The 25,613-nt window shown below is 36.2% G+C and overlaps 1 protein-coding gene across 1 annotated transcript in view; it reads left to right on the top strand.

The window, feature by feature from the left end:
- The window catches only part of LOC124631802 (acetylcholinesterase-like), a 66,437-nt gene that overhangs the window by 25,548 nt on the left and 15,276 nt on the right, over window positions 1-25,613 (top strand). The window contains exons 2-4 of the mRNA XM_047166410.1: window positions 7,339-8,654; window positions 15,158-15,300; window positions 16,632-16,784. Of these exons, the coding sequence (XP_047022366.1) occupies window positions 7,442-8,654; window positions 15,158-15,300; window positions 16,632-16,784 (1,509 nt within the window). The 5' untranslated portion in view covers window positions 7,339-7,441. The remainder of the gene's footprint in view (window positions 1-7,338; window positions 8,655-15,157; window positions 15,301-16,631; window positions 16,785-25,613) is intronic.

The following is a 25,613-nucleotide window of genomic DNA, read 5'->3' on the forward strand; positions in this document are numbered from 1 at the left end:
AAGTCTATGGAGCATTGGAAAAATTAAAATTATATTGCACATATAAAAGTAAATAAAACACATTCTTTAAGACAGCGTAACATATTACTTCACAAATCTTTAAGGTTTTCATACGTCTTCGCCATCATTCCATTTTTCTGGAAATTCCCAAGAAAAGGTAGTAACCATTTCAGATGGGTCATCTTTTCCCTGCCAATGCTACTTACATCTGAGAAGAAAAAAATAGGTCTTAATAAAAAGTAAGGCAAGAGATATTCTCAAAACGGATTACGTGAACTTTTAGGGAAAAAGAGAAGCATCAAACTGAAAGTCAACACTGAATAATGAGCTCGTTCATTTTGCGACGTTGAAAAAATATTTGGGAGGCACTGCTTGTTTCAGACTTCGTGACGACTAACTTTAAATGGAATTATTATACTTGCTTGATAAAATCACGCTGAATAATAAAATGTACAGTAAATCAATTTCGTACAAACAAAATAAGTGTTCTTGTTTGTTCAAAATCACAAGATTAAATACCGTGTTAAAAGCCTCCGATAATTTGACTCTGATAGTAGGTCTTTAGGTTGTATCTTAATTTATGTTATTAGTTTTGACTTTGAATCGAGTCCGAATATTATTAGGTTATGAAAAGCTGAGAGGCTACATAATACATAGTTCACTTAAACTTTGATGATGGTAATAACGCCTGGCGCTTATTCACAAGAGGTTTCATCTCGCCCCTTTAGGAGCCGAAAATTTAACAGCGATGTACGCTATATAAGTTAGAGTCACATTGTCGTTTCGTAAACTTGTAGAGGCGGGCGTCTCGGACCTCGTTAGATGGCTCGACAGTCTGCATACATAGTGAGTGTAAGTTAATTTAGCCCGTGGACTGGTCCCGCGGGAAGCCGCTACTGATCTCGACAAACGTACTTTGATATGCGCTACCGTCATACATGAAAGGAATTTATTCACAACCTTTAATGATCAAGTTTAAGTGGTTTTCGCTTTGCATGGAGATCTTTGCTTCTTAATATCCTTTGGTTGGTTTCTGAAGTGTATTATGTTTTGAAGTTTCTGTTGACGAAACTACTGTCTTATCTCATTTTTATTCTGATATGTTAATCTGATAAATTGACTCGTAAGCCTGTTTTTTTCTCTTGGATGTACTGAAAATTACAGCTCTTTCGGCACATATGACCTCCCTCTATTTTATATTACATATAATACTGACAAATGTAAACTCGCACAGCGTGAAGTGTAGCATGCAACGAGGTCGCACCCATCAGCTGATCCGGGAGCCGTGCCGATCGCGTCATCAGTAATTCATTGTCCGCGGCCGACGCTATCACTTCTACAAACATACCTGATGGACCTCAAATATTTGGACAATATATTATTATGACGGTACGCTGAAATTCTGCAAAAGCTTACATAGCCTGCACGTGAAGTGGGAACAAGCTAGAGAGTTTGCTTTTCCTGTTAAACAACAGCTTTTAAATGCAATTTTCGTAACTGATTTTTTTTATGGCGCACGAAGCGCAGCTCGCGCACGAAGGGTTCCGTTCCATTATTTATAAAATTAGCAAAAATATCCCATTTGTTGTATGGGAACCCCCAAAAATATTTATTTTATTCTAGTTTTCAGTATTTGTTGTTATAGCGACAATAGAAATACATCATCTGTGAAAATTTCAACTCTCTATCTATCATGATTCATAAGATACAGCCTGGTGACAGACGGACGGACAGAGGAGCGAAAACAGTAGGGTCCCGTTTTACCCTTTGGGTACAGAACCCTAAAAAACATAAAACATATGAAAATGAATTGTAAGGGTCCCTTGCAATTCATCATCATCACAATTAACTGTATGTGAAGTAACTTAAATAACGTATAAAAACTAATAAATAAAAAGGCCGTAAGGACCGATCTTAGCGATCGGTCCTGCACAAGTTTGCCCGAATTAAAATCCTTTACATTCCACGCTTTGTAAAATTTGCTGAAAAAGTGCTTTCGTTTATCGTTATATTATCGTTATATTCGTTAAAAATCAAGACAATTTAATTGAGCCAGTGAAAGTGTATCGGGGCACTGCCATTATTTGATTCTTAGAACTTTGCTGTAAAATATATACCTCATTTAAGTGGGAATACAATGCGAATTAAAATAATGTTCCTCTAATTTCTTTAATGTTACCAAGTGATTTGACTAGTGCATTTATGGTGTCGGTTTTCCCATGTTTTTAGTTCAAAAAGTAGAAAACTTTCCAGTTGTTTTTTCTTTCAAACCCTGAGGGATGTACATACATCTTGTCTTTACCCGGAAAAATTACGACAAATAGACATGGAACGTATATTGTTACTTACGCATTTCTTTTAAACTTTGCCCTACATTCTGATTTTTCTCGTATTGTCATTTTTCTTTTGTAGAGGGAAATGAAAACCATTGCTCGTGCGAGGTGTTGCCAAGCCAATAATGTTTTCATACAGTTTATTAACATAAAGGCAGAATGTATGATCGCACATAAAACTTACTACTAGATAACTTTTTTTAAAGAATGTCCTATGAAAAAATAACACAAGTATTTATTATGTTTATTCTTCACAAAATCTAGATAACTAGGTTAAATATCGTACATAAGGCCCAAACTCAGTGACAAGATTTCACAAAGAAACATAACGACGACATTATCGATTCAGTTCAGGTCTTCGTAAAAGTTATAGGGAAACTTCTTCATGAAGGTAATTTTTGTATAAAAATCCAATAAGATGGTTTTATTATACGCCCAAAGCCCACATGTTATCGTTTGTAAATTGCCTCACAAGTTTACGTGCGCTTTGTATTCGAATCACTTACTGTAAATAAATAGCAATAGAATTCTTTGGAATTGAAAACTCGTGTTAGATATTGGAGCCCGGTAGAATGTACGGCGGAAAACGAATAGTTTTAGTGGGTAAAACAAATTGTATAACCACTCTTGTGAGTTGAACATACACTGTTTGAGATTGCGATCTTTTTGTTGGATTCGTGAATGTGATCGGTTTATTTTTATCGAATGAATCAATTTTGTGGTTTTTCTTTTTAATATTCGTAGCTTTGGTTTGAAATGCCACCAGCCCGCCATTAAATAATTGAAAAAATAAAATTGCACTTTTGTTTTTGACAAGCGAAACCTTGACGACTGATCGACCTACCTACTTCAATCTATACGCAAAATAAGTAGAAACAAATGAACAAATTCTGAGTTCCAAACTTGACCAAAAAAAAAAATCATTTCCACGAAAAAAATAACAACAACGAAAAACAAATGTCCCAAGCATCTCTATCCACAAAACTATTCATCTAGTTCCTACCCGCCACCAAACATGTGGTTTCCCATACATATGTATTGGTCCAGCACGTTCACTTCCTAAAAGCCGGCCAAGGGATTACCACCGCTAGAATTGGGGGACAATCGGGGAATCTGAGCGGGAATTAACAACCGACAACGATTAGTAATCTGCTCACACGTGTTTGTCGTAGTAGATCGAAAACAAAAATTATAACATTATTCTATTCTCTATGAATTTGCAGTTTCTTATTTCATAAAAAAAAAATCAGAACCATATTCATAGAAGCAGTGGGGATGAGTTGAAAAGTTATGTAAATTCAAAGTGAGCGTTGCTCTTAAATTCAGAATGACGTTCTTATTGTAAGAAAAATCTGTATTATTGTGTTGTGAAGTTTGATGTTTTATTTATTTGGTACAGTAAATATGCCCTTTGGTAACAGGACCTACCTAAAACAAAAATGGAGGTCAAAAACCTGATGTATAGGCATCTACTTTCTATGTTCCGGATTTCTCCAGTAATTGCTCGGCATTTGTTTACAAATTACCAAAGCTTCGACAAATAGCTCTTTCGTCCTTTTTCTGCTTCGTAAAACAAGGTTTGCGATGGCAGCCCTCAAAATGATACCCTTCTGTTAATCACCCTTTGTTTCGTCCTACTGATTTGTTGTTGTTACGTTAATTTCCAAAGCTCCTATTTACCTGACAAAGGAAAAAATATACTCCGCCGTAATTGTGACATTGGTTTCGTAAACACTATAAATTAGGTCAGGCAAAGACGTAACAATGTGTCAGCATGATAATACATTGTTATGTTGAACAAAACCGTAATCCATTCAAAACCTCATTACACGGGTTGACAATAAAAATCACCATGAAACAAATATTATTACGGGCGTTATATTCACTCGGCGCGGTGGCGGTGGGTCGAGCCGTCGGTTATGTGTCCCCTGCGGCCGATGAAATAATGATCGCCCGATCGGCACCGAGATCGGCGGATAAGCGCGACCTCATAGCCAAGCGAATAGAAAATAACCCTCGATTGACTATCTGTTGAATGCTGTAACTATGTGTTAGTTGAACGCCATCGCGCCTAATATCACAGTTTATGCTCTTCGTGTGTAATCGCGGTTATGGAAGCTATAGAAAATTGTTGCCTGTTTATGGCGAAAACTGTTTTCTTTTATTTGTCAACTTTTTTGCTTTGACAATATTTTCTTTAGGCTTATACAAACCAGGTTAGCGGCGCAATGAAAAACTTTTGATTGAAAAAGTAATGACCAAATATTCTTTAAAAAATCCAGATATCTGCAGTATTAAAAAAAGCACATAAATTCTTCATTGTCTTAGCGCTGGTATTCAAGTTTAAAGAATCCAGTGAGGTCAATCAATTTTAATGACTGTCCAGAAACCGGTATCTACAATCGTCGCCGTAGTCACTGAACTCTGAAGTATTTCGTGATTTTAAGGATGCTTATTATTTTGTCCAAAGAAATAACATTCTAAAGCTTCTGGAAAGGATTAAAAGTTGTGATAGTGACACGGATACCTAGCTTTATGTTATGTTTACAGTAAATAAGGTTACTTTTAGGTAAGCGCGTTACACCTTCGACTAGTCCATCGTCGTAACGTGAGATAGCAAAGGCACGCCAATAAATGTAGCCTATAATAATAATTAGAAGCAAAAGTAAAACTTAATAAAACATTTCAGTCAACTATAGTGTAGGTAACTATTTTATTCACACTGATGAAACATACTACAACTCCTGCATACCGCACGAAGCAATCAACAGAACGCTAGTTATGCCATTCTTAATTCATTAACCACATTTGAAACTTCGTACAAAGATCATTTAGTTTTCATGCCGTCTAGTCTGTACATTTCAGAGTTCACATAGGGGCAAACTCGTTCAAACGTTCACGTTCGCGTTATCTTTTATGGTGAACATATCTGAAGGTGCGCGGTTCTTAGTTTTCTAGCCAATCACCATTGCATTACGGGTAGGAGCTTCTTGCTAATAAGTTTTCTAGCGTCTTTTGTTTTATTTTGTTTACGGCTGTGTGATTACTTGGCAAAGGGCGATGTTTATAGGTAAACGAATAATGTGATTCGGTTATTGAACAGGTATTTAGTTGGACTGGTGGCCGACCCCAATATAGGTACTTAAGAAAAGAATAGGCAGATCATTCGCTATTGTACACTTTAGCAGTGTAATTTGCAACCACAATAAGTAAAGATTAATTTAGTTTAGATCTTTAAGCAAAAGCTAAACTTATTAAATCCATCCCCCATTTCTTTCGCTCAATAATATTAAGAAAAACTCAACAAAAGCTCTCACATTTTCCATTACAGAATGTTTTCAATAAATGACGTCAAGCCGTGCAGTAGCCATCACGCAGATAGCATCATTACTTTCACAATCCACTCACGGCCCACGATGGAACATTTGATTGTGATTGATTTACCATTTTCACGACATGTCAAGTTTTTTGTGAAGTATCAGCTAATGGCTTCATAAACAAACACGCTTTTGTTTCCATCTTAAAAGGTTGTTTTTGAAATACAGTATGAGTTTATGTTATTATGCTCGTGGTTTTTGGATCTTTATGAACTAGTGTTCTAAGGGTTCCGGTCCCAAAGGGTCAAACGCGTCCCTGTTACTAAAACTTCGCTCTCCGTCTAGTCATCTGTCACTAGGCTATCTCAAGACACAAACAATAGTGGAGATTTTTTGGATATTTTAAATAACGGCACGGAAAATTGATCGTTCGAATCTATGCAAAAAAGACTGGCTAAACTTGAGCAGGGACTTAGGATTACTTTTTTTGTGAATGTATGAAGTAGTTCAAAATAAAACTAACCAGTATAGTTCACCATAACCACTTTACAAAACAACCTCAATACATCAACCGCACTGCTCTGTTATCCAAATCGGCTCTTTGTGTGCGAAACCCCTCAATCACATTCTGTCGCTCAATGCTAAATTGAAGGGCACGTGGCCTGAGAGAATACAAATCTAGGGTCCTACGATACGGACAATTTATGTGGTTTACCTCTAGTTATAAGGGTGCACTAGTGAAGTGTTTTGTGATGGACAAGTTCAGGTAATTTTGGGTAATATTGAATTAGTTCTCTCTCAGGTTCGTTGTTTGTCACTAATTTTACTATAGTTCTAATCAAAATGGATCACCTTCATATGTTCTCCTTACAGTATTTCATAATACTATCCGATATTATGCGAGCATATCTGTAACATACACATGTATTTAAGAGTACGTACTATAATCATTACATGTTATTTCGTTTTAAGACACAAAGGCAGCTTTGAATACAAATATGTTTAAAAAATCTTTTGAAGTCTGAAAAATGTATTATACATTCCACATTCCTTCTAGGCATAAGTTTAAAGGCATAAAGTTTGATGTCTCTAAAGCCTTGTTACTCTACACCGGCTGTATCGACTAATTAATTAATCTCCGAGCGCCCGTTGGCGCTGTAAACGATACGTAATTTTAACGGTAATAGTAATTTTGCAAACATTATAGGAAATCATATAATATCTGAGAAGATTTACAAACTCAAAGTTCGTGACCACTATCTTGGGAAATTGGCAGGAACATAAACAGTCAGTTTCAAATTAATTTTCTTGATATGTTATTAGTATTGTATGTAGTGTACATATTTATATAGTTATATATACACATATATATTATTATTAACTTATTTGTGTATTTTAATATATGTAGGTTTATGTCTCATACTAGTTTTTCGGTTTTGTTTGCACCTACCAACACTTTCTCTCCGCCACCCAAAGGTAGACTGGTAGAGAACGCCTTAGGCGTTATGTCCGCCATTGTACTATATGTGCAAGAAGTATTAAATAAATAAATAAATAAGATTAAGATTGAACTGCCATTTTATGTACGTAATAATGTATATTCTATATGTACACTACATAGACTAGTCTGATAAGAATTGCTATCCTAAACGTACTCGTATTTTTCTAACACATTTTTTCTTTTCCAGGTACGACCACAACAGAATACCGCGTGCCCCTAGAAATGTGTTTCAACAAGTATCTCATTAAGCTGGCGGATTACTTCAGATTAGTTTCTGATACGTCTCGTTAATGCCAGTGCGAACAACAACATTCGAAATGATCAGCAACACGAAGATCGTGTTTACCAAGCTCCTGCTGTGCTGCTTCGTGTCAGGCGCCGTCGCGAGGTCGTGGGCCAACCACCACGACACCACTACGTCAACCACACAGACCACCCCCACCACTAGTCCTGTGCCTAAGAACTTCCATAATGATCCACTCATCGTCGAAACTAAAAGTGGCCTCGTCAAAGGCTACGCTAAGACAGTTATGGGCAGGGAAGTACATATCTTCACCGGTATTCCGTTCGCAAAGCCCCCTCTAGGACCGTTAAGATTCCGCAAACCGGTACCCATCGACCCGTGGCATGGAGTACTTGAAGCCACTGCGATGCCAAATAGCTGTTATCAAGAACGGTATGAGTACTTCCCCGGTTTTGAGGGAGAGGAAATGTGGAATCCAAACACAAATATATCAGAAGACTGTCTCTATCTAAACATTTGGGTTCCCCAGCACTTACGAGTCCGTCATCATCAAGATAAGCCTCTTGCGGAGAGGCCCAAAGTGCCGATACTAGTGTGGATTTACGGTGGCGGCTATATGAGTGGCACGGCAACACTCGACCTATATAAAGCAGACATAATGGCTTCTTCCAGTGATGTAATAGTAGCATCTATGCAATATAGGGTTGGGGCGTTCGGATTTTTATACTTGAATAAATATTTCTCGCCGGGCAGTGAAGAGGCGCCGGGAAATATGGGCTTATGGGATCAACAACTCGCTATTCGTTGGATTAAAGATAATGCTCGTGCTTTTGGTGGTGACCCAGAATTGATAACTTTGTTTGGAGAGTCGGCAGGCGGGGGAAGCGTGAGTTTGCATATGCTTTCACCAGAGATGAAGGGATTATTCAAAAGAGGCATCTTGCAATCTGGAACGTTAAACGCTCCATGGAGTTGGATGACAGGAGAGAGAGCACAAGACATAGGAAAAGTGTTAGTAGATGACTGTAATTGCAATAGCAGCCTGCTAGCTGCCGATCCGAGCTTAGTGATGGACTGTATGCGCGGAGTCGATGCAAAAACTATATCAGTACAGCAGTGGAATTCCTACACTGGCATATTGGGATTCCCGTCAGCTCCCACTGTGGACGGCGTGTTTTTGCCCAAAGACCCGGACACAATGATGAAAGAAGGCAATTTCCATAATACCGAGGTGCTTCTTGGAAGTAATCAAGACGAAGGTAAGTTTTTGTTGTATCTGACGTGCCTCCGCGTAGTTACAAGAGCTCTCGTTATTATTTAAAAAACTAAGGCCGGGAGATGAAAAGCAATTATCTTATTAAGACAAAATTAATATAAGAATTTTATATTACATTAATCTACTTAGTTATGTTTTGATGTTGGATAATATTTACTGTGTTCTTGAAACTGGCGATGGCACGCCGTAAATTGATCGTAGTGCGTAGTAGTATCAAAGAGGGTAGATATTGTGTGTTCCCGACACAAACAAACGTAGCGGCTTATCGGATTGTTATGAAATATTTATTGGTGGATAAGTGCCTACTTAAATAAATTGGGAAATTATGGCAAGTCATTGCCACCAATTGTTAGGCGACACTTAATGAATTTTTTGTTCCCAATACTCTAATGTTATTGGGTAAACAAAAACAGCACACATTTCATGCGCGGTGGCAACATTTACATAATCTGACTTAAGCGTGAAGTTGCCACATCTCATGTTATGGAACATTGTCAGTTCAGCCAGACACATTTACAAAACGAACGAATAAAAGCTTAAGTACGACTTATCAATATTTGGTGTGGAGTTCGAGGTCGTTCGCGTAGTCCGCACATCGGGTACGTACTCGGAGCGACGCGCATGCGCAAATCTATGTAGACACAACAACAACACGCTGTAGATTTGAGTCGTGTGGTTCGTACTACAGACTCGCCCACGTACCACGCGGCCCCCCTCCATCCCCCTACTCACCCCCACGCTGTTGCCACGCACCCCGCCACTCGAGTCTCCAGCTAAGGACAACTTGTAGAAAATGAGATATTTTATTGCCACCTGGAGCTTTGCCTTAAACTAGTCGAACAAATCTCAGGTTTTAAAGTTCCCTTTTTATTTGTCTGAGCGCCTTAGATTTGTATTGCTCGTCAAATTGAGACGAGACCGTGATACTGGGAGACATTTTTTATATTGGATTGGTTCAACAGCGAATTGTAGCTTCGAAACTTAGTTACAACTGAAGAGAAATTGAGAATATAAAGTTTTATTAACATTAGTTTCCATTATTTGAATACCTGCGTTTTTATTTTTAAGAAGGTGCACAATTGTAACTTCTGCAGCTTTCATTCTTGCATTCAATGTAACTTTACAAGATGATAGAGCTCCATACGTAAGTAAAATTGAATGCCTTGGAGAATAGGAACAGAACTTGCTGGATCATAAATTGAACTGAAAGCTTTCTGTGCTCACCATTTCCCAGTATAGCACTAAATCTAAACCGACCTAAAACTACAAATCCTGAATCTTATCTACAGTTGGTAGACGTGTGATACGGATGTCGTAAAACTGGTACAACTGTACAAGTTTTCGTTTATCGGACAAAACATTAAAAGTTGGGTACTACGATAAACTAGGAAAGAGTTTATGCAACATCTATTAAGTTTACCATATTCATCATGAATTTTGATTAAATTATTCATTAGAAACATAACCAACCGGTAGAGGTATGATACTGAAAACTTATGAAAACTATGCTACTAGAAGGTATAATATTTTTATTACTGTAATATTGTGCTGTAAAGAACTAAATAAATGCTTAATAAAGTCTCAACTACAAGGTTTGTAATACAAAAACTAGTAGTAAACTATCATAGCTCGGGAGACGTCGAAAACTTAATATTCTGCAGCGCTAGATCGGAGCAGAAAACATAAAATCATATTCCACGAGTGCTGGAATAAGCGAGGAAAATGCAAGCAGTAACGTTATGCAATACTCAGCCTGTTTTCAGACGCAATGTATCTGTTCAAGCACTAGTCGGATATTGCAACGGGCACGCTTCATCCTTGAAAGGATTTGCCAGTACTTCTCGCTACTGGAATTCTAAATGAAAGACGATGGTGAAGTTCTATACAACGTAAGCCCATAGATACTCGCGAACAGTAGTGGGCCAGTGCAGTTGAGTTCAAAGAAATGTTGGTACAAAACATATTGTTCTGTCTGGATTCTTCTGTATTCTGTAATGGTGGATACGCTTGCATAAAGATTAATATACTTTCTGATATATGCGGTTTTAGATACAGTGAAATTCACTCGTCAACTTGTATGAACTTTCAAACTTAATCTTAAAAATCTTAGCCATAGCCAATTTCTCTCCAAGTTCTGATTGCACATTATTTTCGCTCTCCAAAACAGCAACAAAAATGACGGGCATATTGAAACGAAATAGATTTGTATGGATTCTGTCAAAACAGTTTGATTGATCGTTATTTGTTTAGATTTATTATTCAAGCTAAAATGTTTTTGTCAGTCTTTTAATTCCATTTTAAGTTGGCATTGTTTGTGTAGCCTTTTGCACTTTGTCGTAACTTTTTACTTTTCAGAAGTACTTAGGAGGTTTTATTACCTACATATGGATGTATTGATACAGTACAGTACGTACCTATAACAAAAGTATATACTTATCGATATTAGACGCAAGTAACTGACTCAAATAAAATATATTTCAGCAAAATATTGTATAATCCATTTTATTAGCATCCTTTACGTCCTCACTTACTTCGAATTCAATCACGAAAATGGGTGCTTGTTCTCAAAGTGCAGTAATACGCGTACCGTGCAAATATTCCCCTTTGATATGAAGATTGTTATAAAGAGATTTTCCAGAACATTCCACCCCTACCCTCTTCTACTTGACCTTGACCGCGCAAACGTGGATTGCGAAGTTCCAATGTCACGCCGTACGTACTCCGGCGGCCATTTTTACGTGATTATCGCGTGTGTAGACCATAAATCATAGTATAATGCGCTAAACGTTTCATTATGAACTAGTTCGAAGTATTATGCCAGTTTGTTATTTTGTTTTTGATTAAGTTATAGTTTGTGATTTTGTTTAACTTGCGTTTTATGTTATTTGATTGCTTCATTCGTTTGTTTCTATTTATTTGATTTTATAAGTCCTAAATGTTAGAAGAAGTTTGAAAAACATTGCTCCTCTATTAGCGATAAAAAAATATCTTACTCGGTATCTACTCTAATTTTTAAAGCCTTGTTTCGCGAAAGATCTCTTCAAGTAGTTCAATTTGGAAATCAACGAATGGAAAATCTTCGTTTCACTTTGGTTTCAAGTAAAATAAAAATTAAGCTTGTCTTTATTAATGGAGGTTTACATTTCTGCGGAGGTTTTTTTTTTCAAATACAAAATGGAGGAAGCTATTTGCTTACCACGGATCAGGACCTAAAGGACTAACGACCATTGAAAATCTAAACTGTGATTGGTAGGCATGTCACCTGTTCCACATTCAAACACTACGGGCTATGTCCCTTAATTTGGCTTTGACAAGAAACCGCACAGTTTCTAAATACAAGTTCGTTTGGCAGCTATTTCACATACAAAATCAACAAAAACGGTTTAGTGAAATAAAATGCATAGATTGTTATTGACAGAGTTTATTTTAAGTTATTTTTGTATGTACACAAAATAGGCATAAATATATTCAATCTATCAATTCAACAGTTTACACAATAAAAATGTATAGACACAGAAATACGAGTACAAATACATAGCTTTCTGACGGCCAAAATTGAATGCGCATAACACTTAAAAGCTTATAGCAGAATAATGTAGTTCGCTGTTAGCGAATTCTTGGAACTGGCAAGTGCAGAATTTACAGGGAAATTATTACATGCAAACTGACTAACTTTACTTTCTATTATGATTGCTAAAATGGATACGTTAAACCGATTATGAACTTTAAACAAACTATTCAGTTTTGCAGTTAGGCAAGTGATTATGTAAAACATAACAGCATTTTACTAACTTTCTAATCAAATAATTATATATCAACAATTGGTCATCTCACGAGAAATACGTCGCAACAGCGACACCACAGAGAAAAGATTGAAGCGTGAACAGTGTAGGATACGTATGCATGTCTGTCTGCAATTGGATATCAGAACATCAGTCATATTGTGAACAAGTATAGCTAGCACTGAAGACCTATTTCGTTTGGGTCAAGACAGAAAATAATTCGCTGAGCTGTCCCGCTGTCCCCCTGTTGTGAAGAAACACCAGAGAAAAAAATATGTAGCTTTAATCATGCAATCCAAGTTTGATTTCACTGCGCTCAAAAATATGAAGTACCAAGTCTCAAAAGAGGTGCAGAGTTAATATTTTTCTGTAATCTGTTTCTCTGCCGTTTTCTCTAGCATCCCAAAGGAGTTAAGTCGTCATCATCTGTCTAACCTTTTCACGACTAAGTATATTGCGAGTAATTTCTTTTTGAAAAGAATAAAATATTAACGACACTCAAAGGCAGAAAAAAAATACGCATTGTAAGGATTATAGTAATTACCAGTATCCGCAGAAATCCGTAATAATTAATAGTATAATTTTCTCTAGCAACAACGGCCGTATTTTCTGAGTAGCAACAAGATTTTTCCGGTTTGTTGGCGCGCTGGTTACGATAGTTCGTTAGTTCCTCCGACGCCGTGACAAGCTTATTTCGTCTTGTTTATTGGTTCAGGTGTCAACGCCGTCTAGGTCCAAATATTAATATTTCTCTCGTGACCTAGTTATCGACCCATATTACACTACTCACAACTATGGACTGCTAGTAGTTTAGTCGTAATTGTAATTTTTTCCAAGGCCTCGTAAACGAGGGTTTCATTTAAAATTTAGGGGGTTCCGTTTTTCAGGGTTGAGATAAATGTCAGTAATCATTACAAGAAAAGGCATGAAAAATTATTAGGCTATTGGAAAAGACGTTTCTTTATATGACCTTTAAACGCTTAATAACGAGGATGATGATTACAGGTTTCGGATTGTACCAAAAGCATGCAATTAATTGCAATTTGTATACCATGACTGAAGAGCCAGTTTATCACTTTTAATGACCACCGAAACTGGCCCCAAGTCACTGTCCTCTAGGGTACTCTAGAGGACAGTGACTTGGGGCCAGTACACACTAAGCATGCCACATAAAAAATATTCCTAAACTACTAATGTAGCGTTAAATATTCATAGAAAAGGCATCAACATGCTCACCCGAGCAGTAGCTCTAACGCTCGTGCAAACTTCGTAACTAAGATACGTCGAAGTACTTCGCTCGTCTTACTTCTTCGTCTTATAGTGTTGCAAGTAGTGAAAGTTTATAGTCGACTTTTGTATTTTGTTTTGTTTTCGCGAAGGGAGGGAACTGAGCCCTAAGATGTGTTGTTTAAACTTTAAGGGTAGCTTTCTGTTGTTGCGCTCTCGTTTTTAATGTCACGGCCTAGGGCATGAACTGCATTAGGCTCTTCTTCTTGGGGTCGATTCCCCGGTCGAAAAATTGCTTAATGGTCAGAAGCTTTCGCAAAAGACCCAAATCTGGAAGTTAGAAATTGATACCCGTGCATCCTGAGCACGAACTCTCTCCAATCGTGTTTGAGTAAACGCTGGTGTTATATACCCCTTGCTTCAGCGCAGCTAGCTGATCTCATTAGATATATATAGGCTACTTTTTATCCCCTTCGGCAACCAGTAAAACTTGCAAATGCCATGGTTTTCTATCAAACGGTTCTGGTAGAACAATTTGAAAACCTGCGCGACGATAAGTGCAATCATTATAAAGACTGATAGAATTGATTAGTGGACGTTATATACGCAGTATGGGCACTTGTTACCACTAGAAGTAGAATGAAAAAGTGGTCATTGTTCTTTTATCCACAAGTACTTACGTCCGCCACGAGTGGTCCCAAGTGCTTGGAATGGTGCCCGGTAAATGTCAATAGACTCTATTCGTATGTAATTTAAAAACTTATGAAAATGTTAAGCTACACTACATATGTATTCTGGGATTATTCATTACATAAATTATCTTGCTTAAGAATCAAAATTCGTTCAGGAGTTTTCGAGTTTATCGCGATATTACGAGAAATTTATTTTGTAATATTATTCATTGTTAATTTGTTCATGATGATTTAGAGACTAAATTTTCCCAAAATCAAATAGCAATGGAATCAAAGTGGATATACGTTAGATAATGAGCGCGTTTAATACCAAATAAATCATACATGAAACCGCAAACAAATGTACGACAATCCGGTCATTTTATTATGTACATTGTTTGTTGATCCACATAACAATGAAATTACGAAAATCATTAACACGGTACAAAATTTAAACAGCCCAAATTGATTCTGGTTTTCAATAGTACCTACGTAAAATTGCTATAGATCTTGAAAACACGTGATAATAAAAAAACTAAAAATAAATGAGACTTACGAATTTTATATATTGATAATTTAGTTACTTACTCAACCTTTAAGTTAACAGTTTATATTTTTGGGAATATACACCAATATTTATAATTTCTCTCGGAAATAAACACGCAGAATCCAATAATCAAATATGCAAACATTTTTCACCGTTCAATGTGCTTAATGAATGTTGAAGATCTTCATCTTCAGTATTTGCATTCCTGGTCCATCTTTAATGGAACATTAACATAATAAATTATGTATTCTCGTTTCAGGAACCTATTTCTTACTATACGATTTCCTTGACTACTTCGAGAAGGATGGCCCCAGCTTCTTGCAGCGGGAGAAATTTCTAGAAATTGTCGACACCATATTCAAGGATTTCTCCAAAATAAAGAGGGAAGCTATCGTGTTCCAAGTAAGTATATCAACAGGACTTATAACTAATTCATACCTATCATAAAAGGTCACGTTACAAGGATTACATTGTTTAAAATTAAACAAAGTTTCTTCATTATGGTGAGGGTCAAGACCTGTGTAATTAGGCTACTATGTGTAATTACCATTCATTGCAAAGACCAACAAAAGTCCGTATGTTTATTACTTTATCTTTCTATTGATTGTGTGAAGACTGTTTGAATGTTCTATGTATAAGATATGAATGACTTAAAATGAGATAATATATTAACACTTAATTAACCTTTGACAATTCGAATAGAAAGGCACATTATACTCCAACAAACTGTGTATGAAACTAATCTCTTGAGGAAAAAAACTTTCGACAATTCTTCGGGATGACACATAAAAATTCTACGAATAAAAATGGCGTTTTGACGAGGATGAGGAAATATTTTGAGTTGAACAAATAATCTTCAACGTCAACTGTCAACATACTTTCAAATCAAAATACAAGCTTTTATAGGATCAGTGGATTGATAGAGAGGTACAATACGAGCTTTACGAGCCGAGAGTCTTTTGTTTACATGGATTAAAAGGAAAAAAGGGACAGAGGACAACGATCAATATGCCTGTCTTGTCCATTACCAATACATGGAGTTGAATTCAATTGTTTTTCTAATGCCCATTCTGCCAACAAAATTCAAGGAAGAATAAAAATTAAACGTCTCTTTAAGTTTATGTCCAACATTAACCGGACAGCACTTAAATGCACGCACCAATACTTACTTCGTTCGTAGAAATTGGTGTGATTTCATCACATCCCGACCAACTTGTAATAAGGATGTCCATCTTAAATTACCTTCAATAATGCGAAAATGCTTTTCTCATTGCTGCACTTGAATTCTCATTTTGTTTGTCTTAAATGCGGAAACATTTATGCGAAGCCAATTAAATACTAAATGGTATGCAGACGAGTAATTAAAATGTTTGCTTTCATTAGCCGGCAGTTCGTTTATCGTTAGTTTGAATGACTTTCCAATAATTATGCTAATTTATATGGACATCGTTTTCATTATACAATATTTTAAGGCTTTTATTTACTGATAGCATAATATAAAACCAAATGTAGCAAAATACAAATACAGAGGTAGATAAGAGAAAGATGATAGAGAGTCAGAGAGAGAGAGAGTGAGAGTAGTAGAAAAAGAAAGAGAAAGAGTGGAATTAAAAAAAAAATGGTCTATCAAACCGTTAACTACCCAGATTATATGGAGAATGTTCTCGTAATAAAGTACCAAAAAACATGCTTTGTTTACTTTTTAAAGCATTAATAAATGGTTTCTGTTCTAGTATACGGACTGGGAGGAAATTACCGATGGCTATCTGAACCAGAAAATGATAGCTGACGTGGTTGGCGACTATTTCTTCGTGTGCCCTACTAACTACTTCGCAGAAGTGCTGGCCGATTCAGGAGTTGATGTTTACTACTATTACTTCACACATGTAAGTTTTTTTGAGATTTTTTTATTCGAATTAGTTATATTACAAAGGTGGCTAAATAAAGCAACGACTAAAAGGCTCTTTTTGATTCTGAATTGGCGTCGACAACGATTTTACCCGACTGAGGAAAATAGTACATTTATGTAAGATAATATTAGGTAGGGGGAGTCCGGGATAGTTTAGCAGGTAGGAGGCAATAGCCACTGGTCATAGAATCTCTGTTTACCTAGATATTGCGACGTTGCCACACTTCTTACAACCCATAGGTGCCTGCCACCTTACTTACGCGACGGTGTTGCGTTCGGCAGTTTCGTTTTAGAGTTACAAGTAAATACACGTTTTCGAGCCCCGCAAGTACTTTTTTTCAATTTTCGATATTTGACTATTGTTGCTTACTGTTTATAGATTCCAGCATGTGATGAATATATACCCTTAGTGTAATTATCCTTATAACCTTTACGACAGACAGATTTTACTTGGATATTTTAGTTTCTTTTGTAAATTGAATAACGGATAGCTTGGCGTGGGGTGGGAGACATTATCATAGCGACGGGAGGAGACTTTACCCAGGGTAATCTCCCTCTGTTTCTGTTGCAGTAATATTTTTAAATGAAAAATAAATGAAACTGCAGAGACTAGAGCGAGTTCACCATCAATTTTGACGGAGGAATCTGAGCCAGCAATTTCAATAATAAGACAATCAGCAGAGTTAGCTTCTATATCTCAAGATCTAGATAGGACAACGGTAGATTCTGATTCACGACAAAAAACTAAAATAATTTTGCCACAAACGATTCATCCCTTTCCCAAAGCTTCTCCTAGAAAGAAAATCCGTCGTAGTAGACAGCCCGGAAAAACTTAAATTTTAACAAAAACACCAGAAAAGGGACACCAAGATGAGAATCAAGATGTAATCGGGCCAAAAAAAAATTAAAATAACTAAACAGTAACAAAAAGGTAAAGCAAGGACAAATACAGTGAAAAGACAACTTTTACAGTCAAGTGACAGTGAGACAGACCCTGAAGACAAACCCAAGTATGATGATAGCTCTGATAGTCCATGAGCTATCATCATACTTGGGTTTGTCTTCAGGGTCTGTGTATTAAGATATTGTTAAATGTACCAGATATTTTGCTGTAGACAGACTGAAACTATATAATTATTATATGCCATGTTTTTTTTAAATATTTCTTTATTTAATTGTAGTTTGTTATTTTTATTTTACCAAGGGTAAAGTCTCCCTTGTCGGGTGGTCAAGTCTCCCACCCAGACGGGAGATAATAGCCAAATCTCACTTCGGTAGAAATCGTTAATTACTCAAAAAGTATTAATGATTTACAAAACTTTCTTCAGAAAAAATAAACCTTAATAATGCAGCTTAAGGTAAAATAAAAAAAAAAAATAGTTTTTTATGAATATAAAGAGATTTATGAGCATTTTAGTCGAAGTCGGGTAAACTCTCCCGGACTCCCCCTACATTTGTCTGTTTATTATTAATGACCCTTTTAAAATCAAAGAAGTGAAATAAAATAGGGACCTTTTAAAGCAACAAAGAGTACACTTGTACAGATTCTACATTAATATAAAGTTTAATGAACTTTTAAGTAGCAATTAAAATAAAATCAAGTGTAAGCTACAAAGGTTTTACCACGGACAAAGCTGTTAGCATGTTATACAGACTATACAATAAAATGAGAATAATATACCTCTTTATGTAAAAATTAGAATAAAACAACATTTTGACCAACCGACTTCCCATAAAGGAGGAGGTTCTCATTCGGATATTTTATATTTTTTTAATATAATTCGATTTTAAGTCTGTATACATATAGTATTTTTATATGTATAATTTTGACGTAAAACGTTTAAAATACACTAAAATTCAAATATCAAAAGCGATACGGTTAAACTATAAACGGACATGCAGGCAACATTTCAAAGGAATAGCTGTGACGAAGACACACTTGAAACGGCAAAACCGGTCTGGGTTTAACACGTTAATTTGGCTAACGAACCATATACGAGAGCTCTTATAGTTTGCCGTGTACATCTGCTTTTTGCTTTGCCACTACTTTTGAGGATGGGACGCGTTTGTGTCGAAGTGCCTTTACGGTAATGTGCAGTCATTATGTAGCCTGAATTATCTAATAATATAGTCTTAAATTTATAAAAAATTATCATATGGCTTTTCCCAACTAATTTGGGGTTGGCTTCCAGCCAGTCTCAAGCTTCCATGCTGAAGCTGAGTATCAGTGTTTTACTTGGAGAGACACCTTTCTGACCTCCTCATCCCGACACCCTTTGGTTAGACTGGTTGTCAGACTTTCTGGCTTCTTTTCGGAAATTATTTAAATGTAGTAAACCTCCTAAATAAAATGATCTCTTTGAATATGGAACAACCTATTCCATATTCCCTTTTTGTATCATAAAAAAGTAATTTTAGAAATGTTTCAGTTTTCTGGTCGTTTGGGCCTGTTCTAGTTTTTCTAATCTCGTCCCGTTTCATTTGGGTTTGTCGTCAGATGAAATCAATAACTTGATGCTAAATATGCAACTCTAATATTGTGGCTATTCGGATTTGATAGACCTACCTAGGTACCCATTGTAGGGCAGACACAATTCTCTAGAACGTTTAAGTCCTATAATTAAGTAAAATAATATTGTTACAGAATAATATAAAAGGTGGTTTGTGGGAAAAACATAATTAAAAAACATACATTATTATCTTTTTCTTAGAAAACCGCAATATTATTGTAGAAATTTTAAATTGTGGTTATTTTATTGTGCATTTATGACAAAGATATTATGAGTCATAAGAAGAACAAAGAGCTGAGTATATTTCAATTATATTACCTCCCCTTTATTGAATAGGTACTGTTTTTACTACTGTTTTTTTTTTAACTTTTAATAATACTTAGGTATATTGAATTGAGTAGAGGAAATAATATTTACTTACTACTTCTAGTCTAATAGGATGCCATTGAGAACTTTCCAGTATTTTAAATGGAGCGACTATAGTTTGTACAGCTCGGGGAATCTGATACCCTTTAGTAAGACTAGTTGTCAGACATTCTAGCTTGGTCAAGATGTTCAAATAACCGCTGAGACTGTAAATGTAACGCGCCTTCCAAAACATGGACAAACGCGTCATGACCCATCCACGGATTGGCCGCCAAGCGTAGCTTAACCCCATGATCGATAGGCCCGTGGGGCTATTATATACGTAGCCATATTCCGTAATAAATCGAGAAAAGCTCACAAAAGTTATGAACATCGTGTAATAACGTTGACAAAGCCATAAAGAAACGCAAAGAAATATCGCTAGGGCCGCAATGTTCATTATTTTCAATTTGATAAGATACCTTTCCTCAAACGTAGTGTCAAGCTTGTTCGCAAGAAAATGTTCATTATAATAATTAGTTTTTCTTTCTAATAAGAAGTCTTGCTTGTTGTTCCTGCCTTACTTACACGTGCACTTCTTAGTTTTAATGAAATGAACAGCGGGATAAAAGCATGTGATATACTCGAGAATATACATACTAATGTGAGCGTGTTTTGTTTTTTTATAATGAAATGTTGTAATGGAGTACAATGTAAGGAATAGGGGCTTACTATTCAGATAATGGTTATTATTTAGTTCAGGAAATTGACAGCGAATAAACAATGAAAAGCATGACTGTCAATGTTCTGGAGAAGTATTATTTTACAGTGAAAAATCTCAATATAAGTATTAATCTTACATGACGCGTTTTTTTGGAGAAAAAGTGTCCAAAGATCCTTGCTGTCCTAATTTCAATTTAGTATAAATGGCATCTAAATATCAGTTCCAGCAACAGAACCCACACTTAATCTAACGACAACAGAGATCAGAATAAGTCCAATACATATTTCACGGGCGCGTCAAGTGCGGTATTCAATTGCACAGCTATCTGGCTATTGTCCGCGGATCTCACTCCACCCTCGTAGTTTTACTCCCTTTGTCATTCAATTCTGTAGAATAACCACTCAACATGCCCCTATTGTGGATCGCATTGGAATTTTCTCACGTTTGTCTTTTGTCCAAAATGTACGTATGTACCGAAAACTGTGTGTTGTAGAAAAATAGAGGGAAGTTATGATAGTTAAATTCAAAAATGCTGATATTATCGGTGATTAAATAATATTTAATTCACAAACGATGTTTAACTATTACAAGTAGATATCGATTTCCGAACATAGTTTCAAGTTCTCGATGACTCACGGTAAAACACTTGAACTACCAACAAGTTTTGTTACAAACTGACGGCTTTCCCAACAAATAATAACTTTACAAATTAAATAATTCTGTAAGAACGTACCACGCGACCGTTTCTCATTAATTAACCAAACGTTCTGAAATAAAACCGTCTAATTAACTATTAAATTCACTAGATCGATGTTGAATCGGCAACGAAGAGCTGGCCACATGAATTCTGTATTCTGAAAATTGGAGTTGAGGCCAACATAAATAACAATCTGTCTGTAAATAAAATGAAATGCTGTTTGATTGTAAAGGCGCGGCTCCACCGCAGTGCACGCTGTGCACGGACACGCGGCGCATTTTAGCTGCGTGTATTCATTTGTTTGACAACGTGGGTCTACGTTTCCACTGAAGTACACGAATATAACCCACGACTATGTATAGCGTGGCACGGCGCACGGGTAGACCCACGCTCACAGCGTTGAGCTACGTAACCGCTTACAACAACTGCTCTGCGATAACCGAGCTGTACATAGTCGTGGGTCTTATTCGTGTACTCCAGTGGAAACGTAGACCCACGTTGACAGCGTTGAGCTATGTAACCGCCTATTCGAGCAAGCCACGCGTGTATCAATGACGTCAATTCATGCGTAGCCTCTCCGTGGGTTGCAGTGGACACAACCACATACATTTTCTTACAAAGCGAAGCTTAATACACGTGCGTAGCCTCTCCGTGCACCGCGGTGGAGCCGCGCCTTTATGGCTTCCCTTGAGAATTACTGCACGGGATTTTCTGAATAACGCTCTTAGAAAAAGAAACGAGACGGGAATTTCTGAGAAAGACTGTTATATGTTGACGTTTGGTACGTTGGCTGTGCTAAAATGTAAATTAAGTGCACAATTAACCTATTAGGTTGATGACGTTTCAATTATAACTACAGACAAAGATACCAAAAAAAACTCACTTTTTCGTAAAACTACATTAAAATGATATCCGTTATCACCACTACCATCTCAAAATTTTCAAAAAAGTGCTAGATACAGGAAAGGGGAAAAATGTGTTACTGAAAAATGAACGTTGCAACATCAATCGGGTCAGCTAGTTTTAAAATAAAACTTCACTATTTTGTTACAGTTTCTAGCAAAGTTGATTGCCCAGCTATTTTAAAATGATGCTCTGAATATCGATTTTGCGATGCAACGTAGCTCACTCGCATCTATATAAAATTGAGAATCATAATCGAGTATGCTCTCCTGTCTGTAATAACTATTTTATTTAGCCCGTTTAATACCGGTGATTATTAAATAGACCTGTAATTTTTTATGATTACAACACACTATTGGGGCTACTAATATCATTTTATATTTACACCATGTCAAACTGTTTGTTGTGTTTCACGGAGTTTTAAGTGATCATTGTTATTCCATTCCGAATGGTTTCAGCTATTGTTATTCTGAAAAGGAGAATCGGCATTAAGTAAGGATTTATAAGATGACCTTTATCTTGGAATATTTCCTAACAGATTTATGTAGTAGGTAGGTACCTACCCATTGTTACTAATGCAGGTGACCTTTAGATTTCATGCTTTGAACCGAAAAATACTCTTTTGGGTGAATTAATATTTCTATACAGATTTGTTAAAAAGTCATCTCAAACTATAAGTCATTTTATCTTTGATCAAAATTACATTATAGCTGTTAATACCAGTACTATTTTCAAACAAAAGCTTTGGTATATAGGTCTAGGTACCCTTTCACTTTCCTTCCTATTAGTAGATAGCTTCCTCTATTATAATCAAGATCCAAACTACAAAAATACGAGCGAAAAAATCCCGAAAGAAACATGATAAATGACAGGCTACCATCTGCTGTAACTTAAAATGCGAAAGGTGTCGCCAATGATCCCGATATAAGAATATCGAGATAAATGGCCCTCTATAAATCAGTAAGTTAGTGGTGCGACAAGACTCGGGCTACCTCGCGATTTGTCGACGAAATACCAATTTGACGGACAGTGGTGACATAAAACCATTTTGTAGGTCAAGTCACGAGTCAAACCAGCCCTCTGCCTTTGGTGCTTTGGTGTACAACATTATGAATACTAAATAAGCTCCCTTTGAAGACTGGAACAACATAATCGATTGCATTCTTTCAGTAAAGATGTAAAAGATAGCTGCGTGCTTAGCGTGCTTGTCGTGAAAAGAAACATCATAATCTTGTGTTGTACGAAACAGTTTTTATTGTAGAAGATAAAATATTAAATTTATATCTTGCTTGAAATGTTTTACGGTGTAAAACCCGAGACAGAAGTTTTTGTTTCACGTAAAACATTAGTTCCTGTACATTCCGTAACAGATGCACATCATTTGATCATGTTTTTGCTCTAATTCCATATTTATTTGGAGTTGGCGCAGTGTTTTTTCTTTACGTGCACGAAAAATAATAACCTACACATTGGATGTCTCCTTCCAAGTTTAAACCATTAAAAAATATTTTAGAGGTGCACCAAAAAACAAAAACAAAAGAGTACGGTACAGCTGCAAATTCAAGGTTAGCACTAAAATTATCATTACAAGTAGCAAACCAGACGACGTGTATTTGTCAGTTACAAACGGCTGTAGGCACCTTTAATAAATTAGGCATGGCATGGGTCAGCCCTGGTCGGCGAGTCAAAGGTCACAGATTAACAACAAGCTATTTCGGGTTGTGACCTGTCGCCGTTCCATTTCTGCTCCCGACGTGCGTCTATTTCACTTTATAGCTTTATTTCCTGTATATCTTAGATGGGACCATTAAAACAATCGATTTGTGTCCTACGCTTCGATGTACGGTTGGAAAGGAATTGGGTTTTGTGCGTTCGATAGGATAATGTACGGCTGCGGTATGTATTATTTAAAGTAGGAATTGGTCTTATACGATTTTTCTATTACTGTGATCTGTGTGTTCTGTTCAGTTACAGTCAATTGTTTCTTCCTATTACATAGACAACGTATGCCGTAAAATTCTGAGAGAAATATTAGTCAAGTTGTACAAGATACGTTAGTGAAGAAAAAAATAAGTTGCTCAAGGCATGGTAGCCATTATAGGTACTATTGATCTTCCAAAGTGGGTGATCGATAGTGCAAGTTTCAATAATAAATTGTGTTGGTTAGGAATTATTTAGTATCACTTTGTACGGACTAATATTACCTGTGCATTTGTTTATCTAACATTGTACCACAATTTACAAATGGGAGCTTTCTTTTATAGCTCGTTGAAATCTAAGCGTTACATATTTTAAAACGATACTACTTTAAGTTGCACACAGCGGGCACCGCTTGTAGTTAATGTACATTATGTACTGTCTGTTTTATTACAGTAGTCCACGGAATTAAATTTATGTTTGTAGTGTTCTGAAATGTAAGCGTCTGACTTTTATATGTGTTAACATTCTTGCATGTGGTACTAACATAGTATCATTTGTAAGTGAGAGGATGATCTGCCTTGTTCGTTCAATGGTTTAGAAGCTTATGAAACTATGAGGACATAATGTCACTAAGTTATGTGAAAAAGTGATATTGATACCACTTGCCACGGAACTTATAATTTTGATTGTATAATAACATGTTTGACGTCAACTATTGATAAGTTTACCTTTTTATATTTTAGTGTAATTTATTATGGTAAAGTTAATCACCGCTTAACCATAGGCCATTTTTCCCACAAAAAAATCAATAGCAATATCAAATCTGGGAATCGAGCTGTAAGATTCATGTAGAAATAATCACAGAAGACTTTTTCTCTAACAACTACTCATATTGGAACGTGGTTAGTTTATTTTCCTAATCGTTTCAGTGATTACTTAAAGGTACCTATCTATCAGCTATCTAGGTAAGTCTTTGTGACTCCATAAAAACGACGTATGTAGGCGGACAGTAACAACGTTTACTCAACCAATAAAACGCTTGACAAGCGATAACCTAATTTCAAGTAAAAATATTACAGGCATGCGAACTTGATTTCCGCTAACAAGTTGGTTAGTAGACATTTTTACCCTATCCACGTTCTGCCATTCAGTTGTAATTCTTATGTCTTGTAGGTTATGATAAGCTTACTTTATGAAACATGAAGGAGTAAGCTTGAAAAGTTACTATGTATATAAGTAAGTTGTATCAAAACTGAAGGAATTTAGGCATTATTGTTCAATTACACTGGTAATTAGTATTCTCTTAAAAAAATGTACCAACTGGCAAACTAATGTATCAACTTCCAATGGCAATCTTTTTCAGCTTTAATTTTGAATTAGAACCGTAAACAAATAATAGCCAACTGTTGTCCAATTTATAATTCAAGATGGTTTGACTAACACACGACCTAATCCACTAAACCAGAAGGTACTAATATAGCTAAAATCGATTCGAAATCAGGTTACTAAGTAAATATTCAAGCTCCATATAATGTGTCGTGAAACAATTTTACATGTATCTTGCAAAAAGAAAAACCTGAAACACACATGTAGAATTCGCATTCATTATTCAATTTTGTTCGACCTTGGCCCACATTCGTATTTCCCTCGCACATTCAAACGATTAAGACGTCTTGCGAAGACTTTTCAGCAAATATGACTCGAGAT

This window comes from Helicoverpa zea, chromosome 7, assembly GCF_022581195.2.
Source record: "Helicoverpa zea isolate HzStark_Cry1AcR chromosome 7, ilHelZeax1.1, whole genome shotgun sequence".
NCBI lineage: Eukaryota > Metazoa > Arthropoda > Insecta > Lepidoptera > Noctuidae > Helicoverpa > Helicoverpa zea.